This window comes from Pan paniscus, chromosome 5 (assembly GCF_029289425.2).
Source record: "Pan paniscus chromosome 5, NHGRI_mPanPan1-v2.0_pri, whole genome shotgun sequence".
Classification (NCBI taxonomy): Eukaryota; Metazoa; Chordata; class Mammalia; order Primates; family Hominidae; genus Pan; species Pan paniscus.
The window spans coordinates 47,817,850-47,831,031 of NC_073254.2; the positions used below are offsets into that span (position 1 = coordinate 47,817,850).

General features: G+C 47.1%; 1 protein-coding gene across 1 annotated transcript; it reads left to right on the forward strand.

Annotated features, from left to right (window-relative positions):
* The first annotated feature begins 202 nt into the window (after nucleotides 1-202).
* Nucleotides 203-8,971, forward strand: LOC117980785 (myosin regulatory light chain 12B-like). The gene is made up of 2 exons (XM_063605089.1): nucleotides 203-220; nucleotides 3,335-8,971. The coding sequence occupies exons 1-2, from the start codon at nucleotides 203-205 to the stop codon at nucleotides 3,980-3,982; spliced, it is 666 nt and encodes a 221-aa protein (XP_063461159.1). The 3' UTR covers nucleotides 3,983-8,971.
* Nucleotides 8,972-13,182: the final 4,211 nt, after the last annotated feature.

The following is a 13,182-nucleotide window of genomic DNA, read 5'->3' on the forward strand; positions in this document are numbered from 1 at the left end:
CATTCCTCCTTCTTCTCCCTTAGCCTGTGTTCTCAAAAACTTAAAACCTCTTCAACTCACACCTGACCTAAAACCTAAATGCCTTACTTTCTTCTGCAATGCCGCTTGACTCCAATACAAGCTCGACAGTAGTTCCAAATAGCTGGAAAACGGCACTTTCAATTTTTCCATCCTACAAGATCTAAATAATTCTTGTCGTAAAATGGGCAAATGGTCTGAGGTGCCTGAAGTCCAGGCATTCCTTTACACATCAGTCCCTTCCTAGTCTCTGTGCCCAGTGCAACTCGTCCCAAATCTTTCTTCTTTCCCTCCCGCCTGTCCCCTCAGTCCCAACCCCAAGTGTCACTGAGTCTTTCTGATCTTCCTTTTCTACAGACCCATCTGACCTCTCCCCTCCTCGCCAGCCCAAGCTAGGTCCCAATTCTTCCTCAGCCTCTGCTCCTGCACCCTGTAATCTTTTTATTGCCTCCCCTCCTCACACCTGGTCGGGCTTACAGTTTCATTCCGTGACTAGCCCTCCCCGACCTGCCCAGCAATTTACTCTTAAAAAGGTGGCTGGAGCCAAAGGCATAGTCAAGGTTAATGCTCCTTTTTCTTTATCCCAAATCAGATAGCGTTTAGGCTCTTTTTCATCAAATATAACCCTGAGACGCTTCACAGCCCTAGACCCTAAAAGGTCAAAAGGCAATATTATTCTCAATATACATTTTATTACCCAATCTGCTCCCGACATTAAATAAAACTCCAAAAATTAAATTCCGGCCCTCAAACCCCACAACAGAATTTAATTAACCTCACCTTCAAGGTGTACAATAATAGAAAAAGTTGCAATTCCTTGCCTCCACTGTGAGACAAACCCCAGCCACATCTCCAGCACACAAGAACTTCCAAACGCCTGAACCGCAGCAGCCAGGCGTTCCTCCAGAACCTCCTTCCCCAGGAGCTTGCTACAAGTGCCAGAAATCTGACCACCAGGCCAAGGAATGCATGCAGCCCAGGATTCCTCCTAAGCCGTGTCCCATCTGTGCGGGACCCCACTGGAAATCGGACTGTTCAACTCACCTGGCAGCCACTCCCAGAGCCCCTGGAACTCTGGCCCAAGGCTCTCTGACTGACTCCTTCTTGGCTTAGCGGCTGAAGACTGATGCTGCCCGATCGCCTCGGAAGCCCCGTAGACCATCACGGACGCCGAGCTTCCGGTAACTCTCACAGTGGAAGGTAAGCCTGTCCCCTTCTTAATCAATACGGAGGCTACCCACTTCACATTACCTTCTTTTCAAGGGCCTGTTTCCCTTGCCTCCATAACTGTTGTGGGTATTGACAGCCAGGCTTCTAAACCTCTTAAAACTCCCCCATTCTGGTGCCAACTTGGACAACACTCTTTTATGCACTCTTTTTTAGTTATTCCCACCTGCCCAGTTCCCTTATTAGGCCGAGATATTTTAACCAAATTATCTGCTTCCCTGACTATTCCTGGACTACAGCCGCATCTCATTGCCGCCCTTCTCCCCAACCCAAAGCCTCCTTCGCGTCTTCCTCTCATATCCCCCCACCTTAACCCACAAGTATGGGACATCTCTACTCCTTCCATCACCCTTACCCCGCTCAACGCCAATATCCCATCCCACAGCATGCTTTAAAAGGATTAAAGCCTGTTATCACTCGCCTGCTACAGCATGGGCTTCTAAAACCTATTAACTCTCCTTACAATTCCCCCATTTTACCTGTCCAAAAACCGGATAAGTCTTACAGATTAGTTCAGGATCTGCGTCTTATCAACCAAATTGTTTTGCCTATCCACCCTGTGGTGCCCAACCCGTACACTCTTTTGTCCTCAATACGTTCCTCCACAACTCACTATTCTGTTCTCCATCTTAAAGATGCTTTTTTCACTATTCCCCTGCACCCCTCGTCCCAGCCTCTCTTTGCTTTCACTTAGACTGACCCTGACACCCCATTAGGCTCAGCAAATTACCTGGGCTGTACTGCTGCAAAGCTTCACAGACAGCCCCCATTACTTCAATCAAGCCCAAATTTCTTCCTCATCTGTTACCTATCTCGGCGTAATTCTCATAAAAGCACACGTGCTTTCCCTGCCAATTATGTCCGACTGATCTCTGAAACCCCAGCACCTTCTACAAAACAACAATTCTTTTCCTTCCTAGGCATGGTTAGCGTGGTCGGAATTCTTACACAAGAGCCAGGACCACACCTTGTAGCCTTTCTGTTCAAACAACTTGACCTTACTGTTTTAGCCTAGCCCTCATGTCTGCGTGCAGCGGCTGCTGCTGCTTTAATACTTTTAGAGGCCCTCAAAATCACAAACTTTATCAGTCCTCCAGGCCCAAGTTGACTCTTTAGCTGCAGTTGTCCTCCAAACCCGCTGAGGCCTTGACTTACTTACTGCTGAAAAAGGAGGACTCTGCATATTCTTAAATGAGGAGTGTTGTTTTTACTTAAATCAGTCTGGCCTGGTGTATGAAAACATAAAAAAACTCAAGTATAGAGCCCAAAACTTGCCAACCAAGCAAGTAATTACACTGAACCCCCTTGGGCACTCTCTAATTGGATGTCCTGGGTCCTCCCAATTCTTAGTCCTTTAATACCCATTTTTCTCCTCCTTTTATTCAGACCTTGTATCTTCTGTTTAGCTTCTCAGTTCATCCAAAACCGTATCCAGGCCATCACCAATCATTCTATACGACAAATGTTTCTTCTAACATCCCCACAATATCACCCCTTACCACAAGACCTCCCTTCAGCTTAATCTCTCCCACTCTAGGTTCCCACGCTGCCCCAATCCCACTTGAAGCAGCCCTAATCCCACTTGAAGCAGCCCTGAGAAACATCGCCCATTTTCTCTCCATACCACCCCCCGAAAATTTTCGCCGCTCCAACACTTCAACACTATTTTGTTTTATTTGTCTTATTAATATAAGAAGGCAGGAATGTCAGGCCTCTGAGCCCAGGCCAGGCCATCGCATCCCCTGTGACTTGCACGTATACATCCAGATGGCCTGAAGTAACTGAAGATCCACAAAAGAAGTAAAAACAGCCTTAACTGATGACATTCCACCATTGTGATTTGTTCCTGCCCCACCCTAACTGATCAATGTACTTTGTAATCTCCCCCACCCTTAAGAAGGTTCTTTGTAATTCTCCCCACCCTTGAGAATGTACTTTGTGAGATCCACCCCTGCCCACCAGAGAACAACCCCCTTTGACTGTAATTTTCCATTACCTTCCCAAATCCTATAAAATGGCTCCACCCCTATCTCCCTTCGCTGACTCACTTTTCGGACTCAGCCCGCCTGCACACAGGTGAAATAAACAGCCATGTTGCTCACACAAAAAAAAAAAAAAAAAAAAAAAAACGACACAGCATTGTGCTCTTCGCCTTCCCTCGTCGTCTGGCGCAGGGCAGCCCCACTTCTGGTGTTTGGCGCTGGAATTAAACAACCACCATGTGGAGCAAAAAGGCAAGACCAAGACCACCAAAAAGCGCCCTCAGCGCACAACATCCAATGTGTTTGCCATGTTTGACCAGTCACAGATTCAGGAGTTCAAAGAGGCCTTCAACATGATTGATCAGAACAGAGATGGTTTCATCAACAAAGAAGATTTGCATGATATGCTTGTTTCCCTAGGGAAGAATCCCACCGATGCATACCTTGATGCCATAATGAATGAGGCACCAGGGCCCATCGATTTCACCATGTTCCTCACCATATTTGGTGAGAAGTTAAATGGCACAGATCCTGAAGATGTCATTGGAAATGCTTTTGCTTGCTTTGATGAAGAAGCAACAGGCATTATTCAGGAAGATTACCTGAGAGAGCTGCTGACAACCATGTGGGATCGGTTTACGGATGAGGAAGTGGATGAGCTGTACAGAGAAGCGCCTATTGACAAAAAGGGGAATTTCAATTACATCGAGTTCACATGCATCCTGAAACATGGAGCAAAAGACAAAGACGACTGAAAAGAACTTTAGCTAAAACCTTCCAACTACATTGTCTTACTCTGTTTTATTTCTCAGACACTTCCCCCATCCTCATAGAACCTGTTGCATGCAACTTAGTTTCACAGCTTTGCCTCTTTTTTTTTTTTGATGTATTTATTCCAGACCTTTCTGCCACACAGCACTTGTATAATCAGACTGAAAATGGGGATGAGGGTGTAAATTGTATTGAAAAAGAGATCATGGCCGGGCGCAGTGGCTCACGCCTGTAATCCCAGCAACTTGGGAGGCCGAGGCGGGTGGATAACCTGAGGTCAGGCGTTCAAGACCACCCTGACCAACATGGTGAAACCCCGTCTCTACTAAAAATACAAAAAGTTAGTTGGGCGTGGTGGCGGGCACCTGTAATCCCAGCTACTCAGGAGGCTGAGGCAGGAGAATCGCTTGAACCCAGGAGGCAGAAGTTGCAGTGAACCAAGATCACACCATTGCACCCCAGCCTGGGCAACAAGAGCAAAATTCAGTCAAAAAAAAAAAAAAAAAAGAAAGAAAGAAAAGAAAAGAAGGCCAGGCACGGTGGCTCACGCCTGTAATCCCAGCACTTTGGGAGGCTGAGGCGGGTGGATCACAAGGTCAGGAGATAGAGACCATCCTGGCTAACACGGTGAAACCCCGTCTCTACTAAAAATACAAAAACATTAGTCGGCCATGGTGGTGGGCGCCTGTAGTCCCAGCTACTCGGGAGGCTGAGGCAGGAGAATGGCATGAAGCCAGGAGGCAGAGCTTGCAGTGAGCCGAGATTGCGCCACTGCACTCCGGCCTGGGCGACAGAGTGAGACTCCGTCTCAAAAAAAAAAGAAAAGAAGAAAAAGAAAAAGAGATAGCAAATAAAAATCAACAAATGTGAAAAAAAAAAAAAGTAAAAACAAACATGGAGGAAAGAGACAGAAGAGGAAAACTTCATATAAACTATAATAAATTTCCACACTGATGAGAGAAAATGAGTATCAGAAGAAGAAGAAGAGTTGTAAGATCAACAGGATATGAGAAATGAAAACTTGAGCCAGGTGCAGTGGCTCACACCTGTAATCCCAGCACTTTGGGAGGCTGAGGCAGCCAGATCACTTGAGGTCAGGAGTTCAAGACCAGCCTGGCCAACATGGTGAAACCCCGTCTCTACTAAAAACACGAAAATTAGTCGGGTGTGGTCATGGGTGCCTGTAATCCCAGCTATGCAGGAGGCTGAGGCAGGAGAATCGCTTGAGCCTGGGAGGCGGTGGTTGCAGTGAGCCGAGATCGCACCACTGCACTCTAGCCTGGGTGACAGAGTGAGACTCCATCTCAAAAAAAAAAAAAGAAGAAGAAAGAAAAAAAACCTTGAACCCAATTATAAGATCTAGATTTTGGCCAGGTGCGGTAGCTCATGCCTGTAATCTCAACACTTAAGAGGCTGAGGTAGGAGGATTGCTTGAGCCCAGACATTTGAGACCAACCTGGGCAACATAGGGAGACTTGTCTCTACAAATAATTTAAAAATTATCAGGCAGGGCGCAGTGGCTCATGCCTGTAATCCCAGCACTTTGGGAGGCCAGGGCAGGCAGATCATGTGAAGTCAGGAGTTCGAGACCAGCATGACCAAAATGGTGAAACCCCATCTCTATTAAAAATACAAAAAAAATTAGCGGGGCATGGTGGCTCGCACCTGTAATCCCAGCTACTTGGGAGGCTGAGACAGGGGAATTATTTGAACCCAGCAGGTGGAAGTTGCAGTGAGCCAAGATCGCACCATTGCATTCCAGCCTGTGTGACAGAATGAGACTCTGTCTCAAGAGGGAAAAAAAAAAACATTAGCCAGGGCCGGGCGCAGTGGTTCATGCCTGTATTCCCAGCACTTTGGGATGCCAAGGTGGGCAGATCACTTGAGGTTAGGAATTCGAGACCAGCCTGACCAACATGATGAAACCCCGTCCCTACTAAAAATACCAAAAAATCAGCTGGGTGTGGTGGTGCATGCCTGTAATCCCAGTTACTCTTGAGGCTGAGGCAGGAGAATTGCTTGAACTTGGGAGATTTTGCAGTGAGCCAAGATCGGGCCACTTGCACTCCAGCCTGGGTGACAAAGCAAGACTTCCTCTCAAAAAAAAGAAATCCATGGCCGGGCGCAGTGGCTCACGCCTGTAACCCCAGCACTTTGGGAGGCCGAGATGGGTGGATCACGAGGTCAGGAGATCTAGACCATCCCGGCTAACATGGTGAAACCCCATTTCCACTAAAAATACAAAAAATTAGCCAGGCATGGTGGCGGGCACCTGTAGTCCCAGCTACTTGGGAGGCTGAGGCAAGAGAATGGCGTGAATCCGGGAGGCGGAGCTTGCAGTGAGCCGAGATTGTGCCACTGCACTCCAGCCTGGACAACAGGGAGAGACTCTGTCAAAAAAAAAAAAAAAAAAAGAAATCTCAAAAAAGAAAGAAAAATGGCCAGGCACAGTGGCTCATGCCTGTAATCCCAGCAGTTTGGGAGGCTGAGGTGGGCACATCAACTTAGGTCAGGAGTTCGAGACTAGCATGATCAACATGGTGAACCCTGTCTCTACTAAAAATACAAAATTAGCCTGACGTAGTGGCACATGCCTCTAGTCCCAGCTACTCAGGAGGCTGAGACAGGAGAATCACTTGACAGGAGGCAGAGGTTCTGGTGAGCTGAGATCACACCATTGCACTCCAACCTGGGCAACAAGAGTGAAACCCCAGTTTAAAAAAAAAAGGGAAAAAAAAGAAAAAAAAAACCACGGTAGCGTGCACCTGTGTTTCCAGCTATTCAGGAGGCTGAGGCAGGAGGATCATCTGACCTGGAGGTCAAGGCTGCAGTGAGCCATGATCACACCACTGCACTCCAGCTTGGGCAACATAGTGAGACTGTCACCAAGCCTGCAGTGCAGTGACGAGATCTTGGCTCACTGCAATCTCTGTATCTCAGGTTCAAATGATTCTCTGCCTCAGCCTCCCAAGTAGCTGGGATTTACCGGCATTTGCCACTATGCCTGGCTAGTTTTTGAATTTTTTTAGTAGAGACAGTGTTTTGCCATGTTGGCCAGGCTGGTCTGTACCTAATTTTGTATTTATACTTTTGGTTTTTTTTTTTTTTTTTGAGACGGAGTCTCATTCTGTTGCCCCGGCTGGAGTGCAGTGGTGTGATCTCAGCTCACTGCAACCTCCGCCTCCCGGGTTCAAGCGATTCTCCTGCCTCAGCCTCCTGAGTAACTGGGATTATAGGCACTCACCACCGTGCCTGGCTAATTTTTATATTTTTTTTTAGTAGAGATGGGGTTTGGCCATGTTGGCCAGGCTGGTCTCAAACTCCTGACTTCAGGTGATCTGCCCACCTCGGCCTCCCAAAGTGCTGGGATACTTTTGGTATTCTTTCTCTTAAAACAGGTCACCAAAATTGTACACGTGTCAGCCTCCCACCAACCTACATCTGCTACACTTGCAGAGATAGAGTCTATATATATAAGCATGTATTAATATATATAAGTGTATATGTATAAATGTATACATACATATAACTACATGATCACTACTCTTTTCCTTGCTTTTCCTCACTTAATACCTTGAAATCAAACAGAGAGGTGCTTCCTTCTTTTTTTTTTTCGGAGTCGGAGTCTTGTTTTGTTGCCCAGGCTAGAGTGCAGTGGCCCAATCTTGGCTCACTGCAACCTTCACCTCACAGGTTTAAGTTTTTCTTCTGCCTCAGCCTCCCAAGTAACTTGGACTACAGGCGCACACCACCATGCCTGGCTAATTTTTGTATTTTTAGTAGAGATGGGGTTTCACCATATTGGCCAGGCTGGTCTCGAACTCCTGACCTCATGATCCTTCTGACTTGGCCTCCCAAAGTGCTGAGATTACAGGCGTGAGCCACCACGCCTGGCCTCTTTTTTTTTTTTTTTAATTACACGCCTGGCCTCTTTTTTTTTTTTTTTAATTTAATTTAATGGAGATGAGGTCTCTCAATATGTTGCCCAGAGTAGTCTCAAATTCTTGGGCTCAAGTGATCCACCTACCTTGGCCTCCCAAAGTGCTGAGATTATAGGAGTGAGCCACCGCACCCGACCCCTTGTTTGTTATAGTGCTCCCTTGACTCTCAAAAATGTCCAGTGTAGGCCAGGCGTGGTGGTTCACACCTATAATCCCAGCACTTTGGGAGGCCAAGGCAGGTGGATCACTTGAGGTCAGGAGTTTAAGACTTGCCGGGCTAACATGGTAAAACCCTGTCTACAAAAAATACAAAAATTAGCTGTGCGTGGTGGTGCGCACCTGTAATCCCAGCTACTCAGGAGGCTGACTGAGGCAGGAAGACTGCTTGAACCTGGGAGGCAGAGGCGGAGGTTGTAGTGAGCTGAGATTGTGCCACCGCGCTCTAGAGCAAGACTCCATCTCAAAAAAAAAAAAATGTCTAGTGTAAATGTATGTTCTTTGAAGTAGAATTGCTAGGTCAAAGAATACGTAAATACTTGATTTGGGTAGATATTTTAAAAATGCTTTCTGTAGAAGCCGCACCAGTGTACCCTCCTTCCTGTCGGCAATGTGTGACAGTACCAGTTTCCTTTCCCCACCCCATCAGCTGAGTGTGTTATCAAACTTTTTTCTTTTTTTGAGACAGAGTCTCTCTCCATCGCTCAGCCTGGAGTGCAGTGGCATGATCTCGGCTCAATGCAACCTCCACCTCCTAGGTTCAAGCCATTCTCATGCCTCAGCCAGTAGCTGTGATTACAGGTGCATGCCACCACCAGCTGATTTCTGTATTTTTAGTAGAGACAGGGTTTTGCCATGTTTTTTTGTTTGTTTTGAGACAGGATCTTTCTCTGTTGCCCAGGCTAGAGTGCAGTGGCATGAACATGGATGGTTCACTGCAGCCTCGACCTCCTGGGTTCAAGTGATCCTTTTGTCTCAGCCTCCCAAGTAGCTGGGATTCCAGGTGGGAGCCACCATGCCCTCCTAAACTCTACCTTTTGGTGAGAGTGACTAGCCACCAAGGCACACTGTAAAGGCCTCAGATAACAGGAAGTGGTAGAGAACTGCAGCCAATCTAACACCTAGACAAATTCAAGGTGGGACCTATCAGGTACTATGCTTGTTACTTGGATGATTAAATTACCTGTACACCAAAGCCCCATGACACACACTTTACCTATATAAGGAACCTACACATGTACCCCTGAACCTAAAGTAAAAGTTAAAAAATAAAATAATATAATTCAAAGTTTGGGCTACAGAGTATAAGTGAGAGATATTCAGCTACTGGGAGTTTATAAAAGACCCACAAACATCGCACAAGAGCAAAAGTCAATTTGAACATCCACCACAGCCAGAGGAAACCAAAACCACTTCCAGTGTATGGCCGTCAGGTAAAGCATTTTGTCCCCCTCACCTCCTCTGCTTCTGGCTGTGAGGGAGAGGGTGGAGAGTCAGACACAGGAAGGCAAGAAAGAAATTCTTGAGGAAGCCAGCCACTCTGCCAGTTTCACACTGGCAGCTTCCCATGTCAAACCACTCAGTCAGAGCTGGCCGAGAGAAAAAACATAATTCAGAATGATGCTTGGAGGATTTTTTTTTTGGTTCCAAGGATTGAGCAGGTATGCTCTGTGGCCTGCCTGAGTTATCTTTCATGGGCAATGGGAGAACTAGCCCCACACGACATATTTAAAGGGGTGGGGACACTTGAGTGTGGGGGGTGCACAACAACATATTCAAGCTTATGTACGTGGCATCTGAGGTCGGGGCATGGAAAAATACTGAGGCACTGTGTGTATGTTATTTGTGCGTGAGAATGAAACTCCTTGACCCTGAAAACAGGACAGGGAGTGGAGTGTGTGGTGTGATAAGGAACGCTGAAAACAGCCTCCTGAGAATGCGGTTTGCGTGCTTTTACGAGGCCGCAGGTGTCTCACGACCCGACCTCAAAAAAGCCATCTAGTGGATGTTTGTGGTTTAACAAGCCCTTTCAATAAATACTTGGCAGACGGATGCTGGGGCGGGTTCTCTTAGAAGAAATGCCCCCCCCATTCCCCCGGCCCCACTCAGCTGGAATTGTCTAAGAACTCATTCTTGGCCTTCACTGCAAGCTATAAACTCTGCAAGTGGTGCACCCGACATGATCGCCTTGAAGTTATGCGTGAAAGGAGGAGAGCTCATCAATTTTCGGAAAATCCCGGTAAGGGACAGTCCTGACTACCATCAGGTGGACAGGACCCACGCGAAAAATACAGGGGGTTCAGTTATCATGGGTCAGGAAATGAACAAAGAATAAATTTTTTTTTTTTTTTTTTTTTTTGAGATGGAGTCTCACTCTGTCGCCCAGGCTGGAGTGCAGTAGCGTGATCCCGGCTCACTGCAACCTCCGCCTCCCTGGTTCAAGCTATTCTCCTGCCTCAGCCTCCTGAATAGCTGGGATTACAGGCGCGCGTCACCCCACAACAGGACTTAATTAACCTTGACTTCAAGGTGTACAATAATAGAGAAAAGTTACAATTACTTGCCTCTGCTGTGAGACAAAACCCAGCTGCACCTCCAGCACACGAGAACTTCAAAATGCCTAAGCCGCACATGCCTAAACCGCAGTGGTCAAGCATTCCTACAGGACCTTCTTCATCAGGATCTTGCTTCAAGTGCCAGAAATCTGGCCACTGGGCCAAGAAATGCCCGCAGCCCGGGATTCCTCCTAAGCCGTGTCCCATCTGTGCAGGACCCCACTGAAAATCAGACCGTTCCACTCGCCTCGCAGTCACTCCCAGAGCTCTGGGATCTCTGGCCCAAGACTCTCTGACTGACTCCTTCCCAGATCTTCTCAGCTTAGCGGCTGAAGACTGATGCTGTCCAATCACCTTGGAAGCCTCCCGGGCCATCACAGACACTTTGGGTAACTCTTACAGTGGAGGGTAAGTCACCCTTCTTAATCAATATGGAGGCTACCAACTCCACATTACCTTCTTTTCAAAGGCCTATTTCCTTTGCCTCCGTAACTGTTGTGGATGTTCATGGCCAGGCTTCTAAACCTCTTAAAACTCCCCCACTCTGGTGCCAACTTGGACAATATTCTTTTATGCACTCCTTTTTAGTTATCCCCACCTGCCCAGCTCCCTTATTAGGTCGAGACATTTTAACTAAATTATCTGCTTCCCTGACTAATCCTAGGCCACAGCCACACCTCGTTGCCGCCCTTTTCCCCAGTTCAAAGCCTCCTTCACATCCTTCCCTTTTATCTCCTCACCTTAATCCACAGGTATGGGACACCTCTACTCCCTCCCTGGTGACCTATCCCACGCCCATTACTATCCCATTAAAACCTAATCACCCTTACCCCGCTCAATGCCAGTATCCCATCCCACAGCATGCTTTAAAAGGATAAAATCCTGTTATCACTCACCTGTTACAGCATGGCCTTTTAAAGCCTATAAACTCTCCTTACAATTCCCCCATTTTACCTGTCCAAAAACCAGACAAGCCTTACAGGTTAGTTCAGGATCTGCGCCATATCGACCAAATTGTTTTGCCTATCCACCCTGTGGTGCCAAACCCATATACTCTCCTATCCTCAATACCTCCCTCCACAACCCATTATTCTCTTATAGATAAACCTAGCTGACCCCATAGATCCTAAATCCTTTCCCCTCTCCCCTTTCCATTCCTTAAAACACAGCTCCCACACTAGCTCTCCCTGACTCATCCCGACCCTTTTCATTACACACAGCCGAAGTGCAGGGCTGTACAGTCAGAATTCTTACACAAGGACCAGGACCGCACCCTGTAGCCTTTTTGTCCAAACAACTTGACTCACTGTTTTAGGCTGGCCATCATGTCTCCGTGCAGTGGCTGCCACTGCCCTAATACTTTTACAGGCCCTCAAAATCACAAACTATGCTCAACTCACTCTCTACAGTTCTCATAAATCTATTTTCTTCCTCACATCTAACACGTATACTTTCTGCTCCCTGGCTCCTTCAGCTGTACTCATTCTTTGTTGAGTCCCCCACAGTTACCATTGTTCCTGGCCAGGACTTCAATCCAGCCTCCCACATTATTCCTGATACCACACCTGACCCCCATGACTGTATCTCTCTGATCCACCTGACATTCACCCCATTTCCCCGTATTTCCTTCTTTCCTGTTCCTCACCCTGATCACACTTGGTTTATTGATGGTAGTTCTACCAGGCCTAATTGCCACACACCAGCAAAGGCAGGCTATGCTATAGTATCTTCCACATCTATCATTGAGGCTACTGCTCTGCCCCTCTCCACTACCTCTCGGCAAGCTGCACTCATTGCCTTAACTCGAGCCCTCACTTTTACAAAGGGACTACATGTCAATATTTATACAACTCTAAATATGCCTTCCATATCCTGCACCACCATATTGTTATATTGGCAAAAAGAGGTTTCCTCACTACGCAAGGGTCCTCTGTCATTAATGCCTCTTTAATAAAAACTCTTCTCAAGGCCGCTTTACTTCCAAAGGAAGCTGGAGTCATTTACTCCAAGGGCCATCAAAAGGCGTCAGATCCCATCGCTCAGGGCAATGCTTTTGCTGATAAGGTAGCTAAAGAAGCAGCTAGCATTCCAAATTCTGTCCCTCACGGCCAATTTTTCTCATTCTCATGGGTCACTCCCACCTACTCTCCCGCTGAAACTTCTACCTATCAGTCTCTTCCCACACAAGGCAAATGGTTCTTGGACCAAGGAAAATATCTCCTAACAGCCTCACAGGCCCATTCTATTCTGCTGTCATTTCATAACCTCTTCCATGTAAGTTACAAGCTGCTAGCCCACCTCTTAGAACCTCTCATTTCCTTTCCATCGTGGAAATCTATCCTCAAGGAAATCACTTCTTAGTGTTCCATCTGCTATTCTACTACTCCTCAGGGAGTGTTCAGGCCCCCTCCCCTCCCTACACATCAAGCTCAGGGATTTGCCCCTGCCCAGGACTGACAAATTGACTTTACTCACATGCCCCGAGTCAGGAAACTAAAATACCTCTTGGTCTGGGTAGACATTTTCACTGGATGGGTAGAGGCCTTTCCAACAGGGTCTGAGAAGGCCACTGCGGTCATTTCTTCCCTTCTGTCAGACATAATTCCTCGCTTTGGCCTTCCCACCTCTATACAGTCCAATAACAGACTGGCCTTTATTAGTCAAATCACCCAAGCAGTTTCTCAGGCTCTT